General features: G+C 44.7%; 1 protein-coding gene across 4 annotated transcripts in view; it reads left to right on the top strand.

Moving 5' to 3' along the window:
- The first annotated feature begins 6,491 nt into the window (after positions 1 to 6,491).
- The window catches only part of NID2 (nidogen 2), a 70,696-nt gene continuing 61,740 nt past the window's right edge, over positions 6,492 to 15,447 (top strand). For all 4 annotated transcript variants that reach the window (XR_001820096.2, XM_017512417.2, XM_037732780.1 and 1 more), the window contains exons 1-3: positions 6,492 to 7,009; positions 7,635 to 7,943; positions 15,068 to 15,300. Coding sequence is in view for 3 of the 4 variants with exons in the window: in XM_017512417.2 (XP_017367906.1) it covers positions 6,779 to 7,009; positions 7,635 to 7,943; positions 15,068 to 15,300 (773 nt within the window). In the remaining variant the exon portion in view is untranslated. The remainder of the gene's footprint in view (positions 7,010 to 7,634; positions 7,944 to 15,067; positions 15,301 to 15,447) is intronic.

Raw genomic sequence — 15,447 nt, forward strand, 5'->3', positions numbered from 1 at the left:
ATTAATGAAGCATAACTATGTTTATGTGTGAGTGACCCCTTGGGGCCATTCATATCCATCTTCAGTTAGTACTAGTTGTTACAGCCTGAGGAAGTCACTTAAATTCTTAGAATCTCATTTTCCTTATCTTGTAGGTTGTTGTAAGGATTGCAAATAATATAGTGTCTACTGCTATATTATTATAGAGTATAATAATAATTATTATTGAGTATAATAAATACTCAATAAATTATAGCTATTATTATCTCCAAATCTAGATTGCAAGTGCCTTAAGGGCATGAGGTCATGTTTCCTCAACAAATTTTAGATATTTATAATTTTCTAGGCATTTATGAGATGGTATTTGATACAGATAATACAATTCCAGCTTTACAAATGATAGAGAATACTAGACAGAATTCTTTTATCAGATTGGAAGAATCAGAGGTATGGTCTAGGACCACGTTACTGGTCTATCAGAACATCAGCTCTATCATTTTAAGTGGTTAAGAGCCTGGGTTCTAAAATCAAACCTTTTGGGTTTGTTTGGGCTGACCTCCTGGGTGTGAATTCTGCCTTCCATTCTCACTGTCTGGGTTCTTGGTCAAGTTGCTTAATCCCCCTCAGCTTAGTTTCCTTATCTGCAAACTGGGCATGTTCCTTGGATGAAGGAAATATTGCACATATTGCATGCATGGTCCTTAACCAGAGCATACTACATTATAAAGGTTCAATTAAGGCTTGCTATTATTATTATTATTGGCTTTATTCACATTGTTCTGACTCATGCATCAACTTCCAGTGGAGGTGACAGTGGCTAGCAGGTCACATGCAACAGAAATGAGGTGACTCAATTTCATAAGAAACAAAGCATGTCTAGGAAGGAAGCACAGAAGAAGCCAAGGACAACAGCCTCTGGAAACTCAGCTGTGGCCACTACCCAATGGAGACAGCACGTGCTGGCGTCACTCTTGGGCAGTCACCCAACTCATTAGAAGTTGACCAGACCTTATTTATTCAACATTGTATAAGGTAGCTATTGGAATCTTGAAGGAAGTGAAAAATAGAACCTTTGAGGAACTACAGTCTGGGTGGGAAGAGAAGTCTTTGTGAAGAAGATGGATTTCATGTCATATGATTAAGTGCTAAGTTGTGTGGTTCGGCCTGTTCTTTCTGTAGGAGGTACAAGAGGGGAGAAAGCAATAGTGGCTTTTCTGCACTATTCTTTCTGGAGGAAAATAATGCCACTAGCAACAACATTTTCAAACATGATTAGCAGGGAAGGTATATCTCTGCTAGCATAAAAGCCAAACCATTTAATCCCCCTTTTTCAGCAGCAATCCAAAATGTCTCAGGGAGATGTTCAGCAGGGAGATGGACATTAGCTCAAAATGTAAGTGAAGGCTCAGGCCTGGGGATATATTTGAGAGTCATGAGAATATAGGTGGAATGCTGGCCATCAGAGGAGGCAAGACACTCGAGGACAGAGGCATGAGAAGAGCAGTAGGCCATTATCATGCCACATATTTAGACATTGGAGGCAGAGCGTGAGAAACTCGAAGGAGGTACTGCAATGAAATGGCCAGAAAAGTCAAGGGAGTAGAGAATGTCTAGAAATGAATGGTCAGTAGGGTCAGAAACAAAAAGGCCCAGTAAGATAAAACCTAAAAACTACGTATAGGTTTGGCAGTATGATTTCACTGTTGGTCTTTGCCTGAGCAGTTCAGTGATGGGGTTGAGAAGATTATTTTTTCAGTAGAGAGAAGGAGGCAGCAAGTATAAATTCCTTTCCAGTAGAGCTTTTGAAAGTAAGAGAAGTAAAACTAAGGCAACAAATAAGTAGGGAAATCTGTTTTTTATTTGTATGGGTAAGACTGTATTTAGAGGCAGGGAGCAAAGGCCAATAGGGAGGGAAGGGTTGAAGATACAGGAGACTGTATAGCTGTAAGGGTGAAAGGTATAAGCATGATTGGCTTCCACCAATCTCGGTGCATCTGCCCGGGCTGAGGGAGCAGTCCATCATTCCCAGGCTTACTGCACCCTTTACCTGAACAATATGGGGTTTCTAAAACCAAAAAATAAGAAGAGATGGCTGTTGGGGAAGGAGCCAACAGTGTTTGCTGCACCAAACCTCTCTCTGCTTAAAAATGTCACAGCGGAATGTTTGAATCATCTGCAGTGATTCAAACCAAAAGCTTGAACAGAATCTTTTGATATTGCACATTTTAATTTAAATATTCTCATATCATGGTTCTCCTTAGGGCTAACCTACTTTCAAGTAAGCCTGAGTCTGCGAAGACATGCTAATTTGTTCAAGTCTATTTTTTCTACATGCTAGTATACACACCCTGGAATTTAATGGATAGTAAAATTATGCAAAGAATCACTGTGGGCAACAAGAACTGGGGAATTTTCTGCCAAGCCTACCTCCAATACAAACATGTACACACAACTGTTGGTGCTATCCATAGAAGTTGCTCTTAAATACCAACATCCATTTGCCACACTGTGGAGCAAATGTGTTTCCATTCTCATGATTAAAATAATAAGAAGTCATCATTCTTAAAGTCTTGATATTTATAACAAAAATAGAATCTCAAAAAATATGTAACTGTGGAGACTCTTGCTGAGGTCTATTGGCAAGGCATCTGGTAGCATCCTTGGCTTCGTGAAAAGTCCTGCATCTAAATAATCTTACTTCTCAAGCAATGCTCTGATGTAACCTGAGGATCCAATCCAAGAAGGCTAAAAACTGCTACAGAAGTCCTCTGTAACCTCCAGCCTGAAAGGGGCCTCTGCCTCTTCAGCCAGTCTGGCGGGTCATGGAAATTCTACTCTTGCAAAGAGAGCGGTGGATACAAGCAAAGCATTTCTTTCAGTATTTACTTTGACTGGTGAAAGAACCACAACAGAGTTTTTTCTTTTACCCAAGACGCAAAGTGACATTTTAAAGGAGAAACCACTCTTGGTGCCATAGCATCTTTTAAAAATGATATTAGAATAAAAGCTCAAATCATGTCCTGTTAAGCACAGCTGTCCAAAGCCTCCTATTTTAGGGAGAATTCAGCCACTTTGTGCAGACTGTTCATGTTAGCTTCTTCTCTGTTGGATCTATATTTTTGTACTGAGATCACATCAGATTCAAAACTAGCGACATCCTCTTACGGTCTGTTTCCCCAACCAGATCATGAGCAGAGTTGTGTTTGTCATGGTAAACTTTCAGGAAATCATTGTTGAACAGATGAATGAAAGAAAGAATGACAAAAACTGGAGAGCAGTGGTAGGTGAGTTGCTAGGCAGCCTGGTAAAGAGGATTACAAGTCAGGTCAGATTAGCAGAAAAGGTGGTACAGGGGAAAGAATGTTGCGTTTGGAGCCAGCAGACATGGGTCCTAGTCCCTGGCTGGCTTGCTTGTCTTCACTCATTCATCAAACATTTCTGATACTTCTAATGAGCCAGGCAGGCATTGCGCAGACACTGAAGACAAAATCCCTGTCCTCCAGGTGTGGTGGTGGTGGTGAGGGAAGCACGTGAAGATCAGGATTATGTCAGATCAGGATTATGGGAGACATGTATGAAAGATAGGAGGTATGATCATGGCAACTACAGGGCACATGGAAGCAAAGAGAAAGGGCTTCTAAATCAGACTAGATTCCAGGAAAGCTGCTTTCAAGGAAAGGAAAAGACAGAGGCAGAAAATATCACAAGTTTGCTTGAGCCAAAGTGAGGACAGTTGCCCGGAAGATTTAGACCCAAGTAACCTTGGCTATGAGTTTCACGCTGCCTTTATTACGAGTGGGTTTTTAGAGGCAGAAAAGGGGGGCAGGGAGTAGGCCGATACAAAATTCTTTGTCAGGAATTCACACTGGTTTACAGATATAACATTGCTCACTGATTGGCTACTGTTAAGCTACAGGGTATGGGTTACAGTGTCCAGTGTGACATTATTAGGTTAATTTAATAGCTACTTGTGGCAACAGCAAGCAGTTTCAAAGATGAATGCATAGGTCAAAAGGGGGCAGTAGTGTTATCGGAAAGGGTTCCTGATCCAGATCCCAAGAGAGGGTTTGGGGATCTCATGCAACAAAGAATTTGGGGTGAGTCTACCAAGTAAAGTGAAAGTGAATTTATTAGGTAAGTAAAGAAACAAAAGAATGTCTCCTCCATAGTCAGAGCAGTGGCATGGGCTGCTTGACTGATTATTATACTTACGGTTATTTACCGATTACACGCTAAACAAAAGGTGGATTATTCATGGTTTTTTTTTGCAAAAGGTGTGCAGAGTTCTTTTCTTTTCCCAGATTCCTGGAGAAGGGTTTTGATTCAAGTCTTAAAGATGAGAAGGTGTTGGCTTGAAATTGACAAAGAAATCTAACTGTAGGTAAAAGGACTTACCTGTGAGGATGTTGTATTTGAGAATTAAAGTCTCAGCTTCAGGTGAGACTTCAGGGTGGCTGTGACAGCAGATAAATTTAGAGACATAGACTAGAGTTACTTTCCAAAAGGCCTTGTTGCAATATAATTTAGTGGTTAGGAGAAGAGGTTTAGAGATCAGACAGAACTGGGCTCAAATCTCAGCTCTAATACCTACCAGCCATGTGATAATAACTGATTTTTAAAAAATCCCATCTAAGCTTTAGTTTCCCTAACACAGTGACTGCCTGTTATCAGTTGTCTATTGCTGCATAATAAATTATCCGAGAACATAATAGCTTAAAGCAACACACAGTTATAATTCTCCGTTTTGGTGGGCCTGGAATCTGTACCCCACTTAGCTGGGTCCTCTGCTCAGGGTCTCTCGCAAGGCTGCAATCAAATGTCAGCCAGCCCTGAGGTATCATATCAAGACCCAGCTGGGGAAGAATCTATTTCTAAGTTCACTGACATGGTTGTTGGCAGAATTCAGTTCCTCACCGACTATTGGCCAGAGGCTGCCCTCCTCAGTTCCTTGCTGTGTGGGCCTCCCTGACGTAACAGCTTGCTTCATCAAAGTCAATGAGAGAGAGAGAGAGTGTCAGCTAACAAGAGAGAAGCCACAATCTTATTTAGCCTTCTTCTCATCACTATTGCCACACTGTTAGAAGTCACAAGGCCAGTCCACACTCCTGGGGCAGGTATTATACAGGGGAATGAACACGAGGAAATGGGGATCATTGGATACCTGCCTACCCCAAAGCTTATAGCTTAGTACCACTAAATAAATGTTAGTTATTATTATGCAGAATTGAGAGATAAAGTAAAACTACAGAGGTCCAGTGAAGGCTTCCAGATCAGGGAGTAATTTCAGGTGATGTTGGGCAAGTCAAGTCATCTAAAGTCTTTGAACCTTCATTTCATCCTCAGTAAAATAAAAATACCTGACCCCAGAAAGAATGAGAAAATATACATGCGAGCATAAATACATTTTTATAACATCAAGCATACAACTCTCACTCTGAGGACGCAAACTGCTTTGGGCCAGTTTTCCATTTGGTGTCTGCTCTGTGAGTCTCAGTCTGATGCCTTCATGGTTATTATCGTTTGGTCCAGTGGGCCCATAGGAAGAAACACCTACAAAGGCCAGTGTCTTTGGAGAGTCCTTTAAGGCATTTCCAAGGATTTGCTTTTTTGGTTTCTATCTTTTTAAAATATCTTTGCTTTTAAGGACCCCATAGGGGGCCTGGGAGAGAAAACAGACTATCTGGGAAATCTCAAGCTCTTGATTATAAAAATGGCAATAAAATCTCCTCCAGCTCTTGAGGCTTCGCAGAGGGGATGTTTATGGTGGATGGGGTTCCCCTTCTCCTGCGCAGCTGGTTTCGAGGTTGTGCGGTTTCCAGTCTTGCGGAGCAGCTCAGATTACCGCCTCCATGGCCGTGCAGGGCAGGCAGCTCCGACGGCCGCAGCAATGGGCGAGAAATCAGGGTCTTCCCATCCCAGAGCCTCGCCCATTTCTGCTTGGTGCCCAAACGAGCGGCCTTGTCCTACTCCCTAAATGGGGCGGATCACGCACAGTCGCATTTCGTGGTCTTCACTGCTGCAGTTTTCCCTGGGGCAGGTATTTCCAGAGGATGGCCAAGTCTTCCCCAGCGGCCGACCTTCCGGAGGGGAACAGAACTTAGGAGCCAGCCCCTCTGGTTTCCTGCAAAGGCTCGCTTCTTCTCAGGGCGTCTCTGGGTGGAGCGAAGCAGCCGAGGGGACAGCAATATTGCCCCTTTGCTTCTTGGACCGACGGCCAGGCCTCCAGGGCCAGGGGCGCCCGGGACCCCAGGGCAGGGCGCAAAGCTCATACTGCAACCCTGCCGCCCGCCCGCGCCCTGCCAGCCTGTCGGGGCCACAGCGCGCGGGCCAGCAGCCACACTCGCCGCCGCGGGGTCACCTTGTCGCTGAGCTCATCTCCGGCACCGCCGCAGCCCCAGTCCTCACTGGCCATTTGGTCTCGGGGGTGGGGCTCGTCGGGGCCGCGGGGCCGCCCGGATGAGAGGATGACCCGGGAGCTCCCTGGGGGCGGAGTGGAAGCAGCAGCTCCGCGCAGCCCTGGCCAGGGGCTTTTTCCCCCCGCCAGCCCCGCCGCTCCCGCGGCCGCTGCCTTAAAAAACTTAACGAGATCCAGATGTGGTGGCCACTGCCGAGCTTTCTCAGAGCCAGTGATTGGCTCCAGCCGAGGACCTCAGCCAATTAGCGCGCTGGGCGGGCCTGGAGTCCCGCCCCGCCCAGGAGCCCGCGGGGATCCAGGTTCGAGGCTGGCGCGGCGCGGAGAGTGGGCTGGAAGCCGGGGCGGGACGCGCGGTGCAGAGGAACAGCGCACGGCGGAGCGAGCATGCAGGGGGACCGGGTGGCCGGGCGGCCGGCGCTGTCGTTGTTGCCACTGCTTCTGCTGCTGCTGTTACTGCTGCTGTCGCGGGCCGCGGCGCTGCACCCAGACGAGCTCTTCCCACACGGGGAGTCGTGGGGGGACCAGCTCCTGCAGGAAGGCGACGACGAAAGCTCAGCAGTGGTGAAGCTGGCGAATCCCCTGCACTTCTATGAAGCCCGATTCAGCAACCTCTACGTAAGTTCAGCCCCCTCCTGGTGCGCGACTCGGCACTTTTCCCACAGCTTCTTCCCAGGGGTCAGTCTCCGGGAATCCCTGCCTGCAGAGAGGAGGAAACAGCCCCCTCGCCCGGAGCCCCTCTGAGCCCTTGCGGTGGGAGCCGGTCAGAGAGCGATGCCGCTGCCTGCCCCGCTGCTTTGGGAGAGTAAGAATGACCTGGAGGGGAGAGCGGGACTTGTTCGAAGCCACATACGCGCCCCAGGCAGAAAAGGTGGCGTTGCTAGGGCGGCCAGCGGGACTTGCAGATCGGAGCTTGAGAAGGCTGTGCCTGTCTGCAGAGCTGGGGTGTTCCCTCCTCAGACCTGGAGGCTTCCTCTCCGGATAGAGGGGGCTCCCGGGTTGTGAGGGGAGTGAGAAGATAAGTGAATGAGTTTTCGGGCGCCTGGACCTATTGCATCGCAGTGGGGGTAAGGGGAGCTGGGACAGTTGCAAAAGTTGCTCTTGTTTCCCTGAATCCAGACTTGCCAGCCGGTGGGGAGGGAGAGGCTTTTTGCCTAAGGCAGTTCCCTTCCCTCCCTGCGCGTCACGGTAGTTGTCCTTGGGCTTGAGCGACCGTCACCTTTTTGTCCCTCTCCTCTCTCAGGTGGGCACCAACGGCATCATCTCCACCCAGGACTTCCCCAGGGAAACGGAGTATGTGGACTATGATTTCCCCACCGACTTCCCAGCCATCGCCCCTTTTCTGGCCGACATCGACACGAGCCACGGCAGGGGCCGAATCCTGTACCGAGAGGACACCTCCCCAGCAGTGCTGGGCCTGGCCGCCCACTATGTGCGCGCTAGCTTCCCACGCTCTGCCGCGCGCTTTACCCCCACTCACGCCTTCCTGGCCACTTGGGAGCAGGTGGGCGCCTACGAGGAGGTCAAGCGCGGGGCGCTGCCCTCGGGAGAGGTAAGTGACCAGCGATATTTGACTGTAGAGCGAATTAAAGGACGGGCTTGAATTCTGGGGCAGCAACCCGGAGACTGGCTAGGAGTTGTTTCTGAGCCTACTCTCGCGCTGAACCTGATGTTGGAGGCAGCAGAGCTGGAGTGGCTTGTAAGTGAGGAAAGACGTCGTCTCTAGGCATCTTCTGAGGCCTTGGCAGGTGGTCACTCCATTGAGAAAAAAAAAAAAATGCTTAGCGGATAGGAGAGGGGGAGTGCAGATGTGGAGCCCCTTTGAACATAAGGCAATTTGCTGTTTGGTTGCTTATTTTTAGAACCATCTCTAACTACACAAGCATTCCTAATTATGTGTTCATTGAAGGAAAAAAATCAGAAAATACAGAGAATTTAAAAAAGAAAACAACCACTCATTTTCCCAGCACTGATAAACATTTTTCTGTGTACCATTTTCAGAGTTTTTTTCTTCTGCATATCTTTATTCCTGTCTATTAACGATGAGTGCAATGTAAATTGCACATACTGTTTTATAACTTGCTTTTTTTATGGAATAGTATATTGTGAATATGTTTCAATGTAAAAAAAATGTATTTCTGCAATATCATTTATAATGATGCATAATACTGCATCCTGCTATTATCCTGCATAATACTGTTGGTTTACCACAGTATACTCAACCAGTATTCCCAGAGGTCATTAAGGCTTTTTTCTGGTTTTTCATTATTATAAAAGATAGCACGAATCACAAAAGCTAAATCTTTGCACATGTTCTTAGTTGACATTCCAGAAAGGGCAACTGGTAGGTCAGAAAAGATGCACTTTTGGTAAAGTTCTTTATAACTTTTGCCTAATTGCCTTCCAGGTACTAGTTTACATGTTCTTTAGTTTATAGGAGTCTGCCCTCAGTGTGCTTTACACTCTCTACCTATGGAAAGTAAAAAAATCCCAGGCTCCTGGTCTTTAGTCTTGTCATCAACATTTGAAGTCCTCTAAATGGACATGAGTGGGGCCAAGGTGGCTTGGTAAATGGCCAACTGCCTCGTTCCTGGAGAAAGTTACGGCTTCCTTCTATGAAATTAGACCTGAATCCAAAATGCCATACTCCAAGGGCTGAAACTATATGATTCATCTCAGTTTTTTAACTCATGCAAATGCTTCTTTACTATACAAGGATGGCACATGTCTCCTGTAAGAGGTGAGGTTTCTTGCCCACGTCACTGATCTCTATCTTGTAAGGATGCTGTGATATAAATCCTTTGCATGAGGACTCTATTTTTTTAATTTTTGAGGGTACGTAGTAGGTGCCTATATTTATGGGGTACATGAGATATTTTGGTACAGGCATGTAATATGTAATAATCACATCATGGAGAATGGGGGGTATCCATCCCCCTAGGCGTTTATCCTTTGTATTACAATCTAATTACACACTTACTTATTTTAAAATGTGCAATTAAGTTATTATTGACTATAACAACCTGTTATCACAGGTTATAGTCACCCTGTTATGGTATCAAAAGGTCAGTCTTATTCAGTTGTTTTTTTCTTTTTTTTTCGGTTGCCGTTAACTGTCCCCACCTTCCCCTGACCCCCACTATCCTTCCCAGCCTCTGGTAACTATCCTCTTATCTTCATGTTGCATAAAGACTCTTTAAATGCAAGGTTTTCAGAATTAAAACTTTTATCTGGTCCTTTTTTGTGGGTGGGGGAGGTTTAGCATAGAAAAGATTTGTAAATTCAATCTCTCTTTTACTTTTCTGATTAAAATTCACCTTCAGACATTGCCATGTGCTAGTTGGCTTCAGAATGTTTCTGAACGTTCAGGAGGATTCTGTTTGGATAGGGGACGTTCTTTTAATTACCCATGTTGAAGGTTCTTCTGATATTTTAAAGGGGTCTGGGGCTTGAGTTCTTGTTTCAATAGTTCTTTGGAAATAGATTTTGTCAAACAGTAATCAAATTTGCTTGAAGGACTGAGTTTTACCTGACGTTCTTAAATTTTGGCTTATTAATCTTATATCGCAAAGTTACTGGAAACTGGAAGATTCAAAGCAATGGCATCTTTGCCAATTAAAAACAATTGCAGTTGGTGCCCTTTTTCTCCAGGGATATTCATGTTCGGTGTGACCGGGTATTGCACCTGATAGTGCAGGAATGTCAAGGTGTAATTGTATCTGAAAAAAAATGTGAACAAATAGTGTTTGTCAATTCAGTTAACCTGGGATTTCTTGAACTGTCACAGGTTCACAGAGCAAAAAGGTTATGATGTAGACCTTTGAAATACTAATGGGAGATGGAGAGGACTAGTGTTTACTTTAGCTGTGCTTTTTTTGGGGGAAAGAGGAGTGTTTTCTTTTTGTCATTTTAGGGATGGAGTTAGGGACAACTGAGTTATAGAGGTCTCTGTAGTGTGGGGAATGTTTTGTTTACCTGGAATTTAAGTTGGGTTGAAAGGGCTAAAAAGAATGGATATTGAGAATGCGGCAGCAGAAGAGACAGTTCTGAGCTAGAGCATGACGTGAGAGAAGGTTGAGAGAGCTGGGGCCAGAAAAATGGTAGTAACATACGACAGATAAGTGGAAGCTTGCCTGCTAGGGTTGAGTATTTGTCCCCTCTGAAAATCATGTTGAAATTTAATCCTCAGTGTGGCAATATTGAGAGGTGGGGCCTTTGAAAGGTGACTGGGTCATAAGGGCTCTGCCCTCATGAATGGATTAGTTTATTCATTCATGGATTACTGGATTATCATGGAGTGGGACTGGCAGCTTTATAAGAAGAGGAATTGAGACCTGAGCTAGCACATTAGCACACTCTGCTTTGTGGCCATGTGATGCCCTAAGTGCCCTGGCACTCTACAGTCACCACTGGCCAGGAGGCCCTCACTAGATGTGACCTCTCAAATTTGGACTTCTCAGCCTCCATAATTATAAGAAATAAATTCATTTTCTTTGTAAATTACCTAATTTCAAGTATTCTGTTATAAGCAACAGAAGACAAATCAAGACACTGCCCAATGGAGGCCTCAACGTGGGGACTGAGACGTGTTGACTTGGTTCAAATATTGGTAGTCATTGATGGAGGTGGTTGGATTCCACAGAGAAAATGAGAGGTAAAAGCAGGACTTCACTGTAGCTTTTTGATTTCTGGAGACAAGGTCCAGAAGAAGGGAGGTCTACAGTCTATCCTAGAGAGTTCAGCCTGAGTCTGAGATATAACTGTGAAGATGAAGAGAATAGAGGCGTATATGGAAATTGGTTAATGCTGAACCATATGTGGAAATTAGAAATGCTGACATTTTGCTGAAGAGTCTCGGGAAGGATATAGTATTAGGGATGTGATAGCACTCAGCATTTGCCTTTGAATTTTGGGCAGGATCTGTAGGATTTAGTGCAGTAAAATAAATGAGGGACGATCCCGTACGTGACAGTGCCCTACAGGTAGTGGGAGATGAAGAACTGCACTAAGGAATGGAGCTTAGTGTTCGCAGCAAACCCTGGACAGACCCAATGATCCTACAAATCTAGAGGACATGTGGTCCTGAGGAAGATGACCAAAGAGAACTTTGTGACCCCTATAAGAGTCACCCTAATTCTTAATTTTCATTTTGGTAATCCTCTACAGTCAAGCCCCTTGAAGAAAAGGATGTCACTGTTCTGATTTTTGGCCAGATAGCTGTGGTTAATTAAATGAATTGCAAAAATTAGAAACTCTTAGAGGGGTGTATGTTGTATGCGGCAGCCTGGCTCTGCTGAGTGTCACTTCAACATTGATTGGGATGTCCTGTACCTGGGAGGGAGAGTCCGGCTCTGGTTTCTGCAGAGGGCTCTGGCTTTTCTCTCTTTCTGATAACAGGGCCCGCAGCCACTCACCCTGATCCTCTCTGTGCTGCTCCTCTCCCCGTGGAGGCCCCTCTCTCCTCTCTGGGATCCTGGGGGAGCTGGGAACCAGTGACCCTTTTGTCGGGTTTGGCAGCCCATCTGAGGGCTTCTCTTTGGAGGCAGAGCCTGTAGGGCTCTTGCAGAGGCTTGTATCTAGGAATGTGAGGACCTTTCCTGTTTGGAAGCCAGTCAAGGAGTTTTTTGAGAGGGGGAGCCCTTCAAGACTTCATGAAGTGGTCTCTTTAGCAATTAGATGTAGAATTTTGTAGAACTGACGGAGAACTTTACGAGTGATCATTTAGTGTGTGGGTGGCTTTTAAACAGCCAGACTCCTTTGGCGTGTACTTTGGGATCATAAATTCTACTTAAAAGGAAGTTGTTTCCTTCCTCTGATAGTTGCCTATTTTGGTGGAGACAAAAAAATTAAATACTTGCCACCCGTAATAAGTGCTCATCTCAAGGATGGCACATAGAAGACATTGAGTACATTTTAATTGAAATGAATTTGTTGGCTGATTGGCTGAAGGAATGAAAAAAATAAAGCGCCAAATGCCTAGTGCACGCAGCAAAAAGCCAGACTCTCCCCGTTGCAGCTCTGTTTACTTCTCTCCTCCCCGCTTCCCTACCCCCTTTGGTTCTTCACGGTCTATACAACCTCCCTATCTTATAGAATTCCTCTAAATTTAGAACCAGGGTGCTCTCCTATCTCACATTGATTATGGGAGATCAGTGCCAGGAACTTTGAAAGCTTAGCTTTTTAAAATGGGGTTCTTTCTCCTCCCTCGAGCACTTTCCTTTCCCTAGTTGATTTTTGTTTATTCTGACTAATGTACAACTCTGGAGTTATTGAACCCACATTAGCTGACGATGTAGACTATCTTATGGATAGACATGATGCAGAACAGCCTTTGTTTGTATTTGGCGGTAGTTGTGGCTTCCTAGCATTGAGAAACTCTAAAAACATTCCTTTTTGTTTTCGGAAAAGTCAAGCTTTGCTGATGAACAATCAACAACTGGAACAATAACAAATAGACTAGGCACCCTACTACTTTGTGAACTGAATGAATGAAAGAAGCAAACCCAGATGTTGTTTTAGAACTAAAAGGAGGGATAGTTGTATTTCATTTTCTCTTGAAAAGTGCATTACATCTATGTTTCTTTGTCCTATTAGCAAAACCTCAAAACTCTACTTTGAAATTAAACATCGAAAGGAAAAATTAACCTTAGAAAAGAGCTAGAACGAAGTGTGGGAGGAGACCTAGGACCGAACAAAGGAAAGTGCCCATTCCTTCCTTGCTGTTTTATTCTGCGAAATTAGATATTCTTCTCTGTGCCTAAGTTTGTCTGTCTAGCAGAATGGAGAGGTAATAATACTTACCAGTAAATAATATTTCTAAGAGTCACATTATTTATGAAGTTGTATTTTAAAAAAACCTTCCTGTTCCTTACTAAATTGTAAAAGTAGTGTGATTTAGTGAGAGAGATCGTTTCAGAGGCCTAAACAGAACACCTTTTAAGAGAATCAAGCACTGTTAACAGATCTTTTGGAGAAGTGGTCGCTGAATGAAGGTAAAGGCAAAGATCTTGTCTCGTTGAAAATATGAGGGTAAACGGAATGTTAGGGAGTGATCCTATAAGGACCTGGGTGTTGAATTTGTGGCTGGTTCAGACTCCTGGTCTCTCTCTGGTCTGTGTTGGCTTCTGCAGTATTTATAACATTCACTGGCTGCCTCTGTGACACCTCCCAACCCCCACCCTGAGGTCCTGGGCACACACACCCTCTCTGGGCTCTACCATCTTCTCCAATGACTCTCGTACAGTTTCAGCTGTGGCTGTTTCCCTGTCCTACACAGTGAGACTCTCCTGGGAAGAGTCTGTCCTTTGCACCTTCGCATCCTTAGCATCAAGCATAATGTCTAGTACTTAAACACTTAGCTGTTTGAATTAGTGTACAAATGAATAAATGAATGGCATTTTCAAACATGTAAACAACTAACCTAGCAAAATGAGGTGAAGCTCACTAGAGACACCCATAAAAGTATTACAGAGGTTCGGAGAACAGAAATATTCTATAGGGAATCACAAACGCCTCCAAGTGGCAGCATTTGAAGGTTAGGAGGGTTTCTAGACACAAAGAACCATGAGTGAAGTGTAGAAGCATCTGAGGACATGGTACAAATGGGGACTAGTAAATGGTTTGACAGACATGCAGTGGAACTGAGCCTGGGATGGGCATATGCAGCCAGGTTACAACTTACCTTAAATGGCACGTTGAGGAGTGGTTAGGACGCCCTAGGGTGTGGGCTCTAGAGCTGCCCAGCCTGCCACAACATACTTGCCACTTGACCTGAGGAAGCCCTGTTAGCCCTGTGTCTTTTTCTCATTTGTGAAATGAGAGCATTTCTGATGCTGGTATGAAAGGGTAGATGGAAGAGGGAAGAGAGTGAGGCTGTGAGACAGTAAGGAAGCCTTTTGATCAGCTAGTGCCTAACACAGTGCCTGCCCATAATGGGTATTTAATAAATGGATGAATGAATGAATGATGCAGATGAGAGATGCTGAGTGCCTAGGGTTATAAACTAGGGCAGTGACTGTGGGATGGACAAGGTAATTTTGCTGATTGCTCTTAGCTCTGAAAGAGGTTTGATTGAGAGAACTTTGAAACCTTAAAAAGCACATATTTTTTTAACCTATGTTTACCTGTGCATATTTCAACTATTAATCTAAATTGACAAATGATGTTTGCAATAATAAATAATATCACTGATGATATTATATTAGTAACCTGAAGAGGAAATTTTAAAGAAGATTATGTTTAAAAACAATTTGGAGCCAGGTGCAATGAATGGCTCACGCCTGTAATCCCAGCACTTTGGGAGGCCGAGGTGGGAGTATCACGAGGTCAGGAAATCGAGACCAGCCTGGCCAACATGGTGAAACCTTGTCTCTACTAAAAATAGGAAAAAAAATTAGCTGGGCGTAATGGCACATGCCTGTAGTCCCAGCTACTCGGAAGACTGAGGCAGGAGAATCACTTGAACCTAGGAGGCGGGGGTTGCAGTGAGTGGAGACTGGGCCACTGCATTCTAGCCTGGGTGACAGAGCGAGACTCCGTCTCAAAAAAAAGCAATTTGGAGGAATCCTGAGAAGGGGGGAAATTCTTTGCACTTTATGGTGTTTTGCTTGCATTCTGTTTCTTCATTTGTTTTTGAAAGAATGTTTCTCTCTCTCTCTCTCTTTTTTTTTTCCACAGCTGAATACTTTCCAGGCAGTTTTGGCATCTGATGGGTCTGATACCTACGCCCTCTTTCTTTATCCTGCCAACGGCCTGCAGTTCTTTGGAACCCGGCCCAAAGAGTCTTACACTGTTCAGCTTCAGCTTCCAGCTCGGGTGGGCTTCTGCCGAGGGGAGGCTGATGATCTGAAGTCAGAAGGACCGTATTTCAGCTTGGCTAGCACTGAACAGTCTGTGAAAAATCTCTATCAGTAAGTAACATTGAGCTGAAGTCCTTTCCTATTTGAATATAAGGACTTTTAGGAGGTACCTGAACACAAGTGACCATAAGACCATTAAATAATATCTTGGTGGCTTCTAAGCAAGGCATCAAGTCAAAATGAAGGAACTAGATTAAA

The sequence above is a fragment of the Cebus imitator genome, unplaced genomic scaffold (assembly GCF_001604975.1).
Source record: "Cebus imitator isolate Cc_AM_T3 unplaced genomic scaffold, Cebus_imitator-1.0 Scaffold472, whole genome shotgun sequence".
Taxonomy (NCBI): Eukaryota; Metazoa; Chordata; class Mammalia; order Primates; family Cebidae; genus Cebus; species Cebus imitator.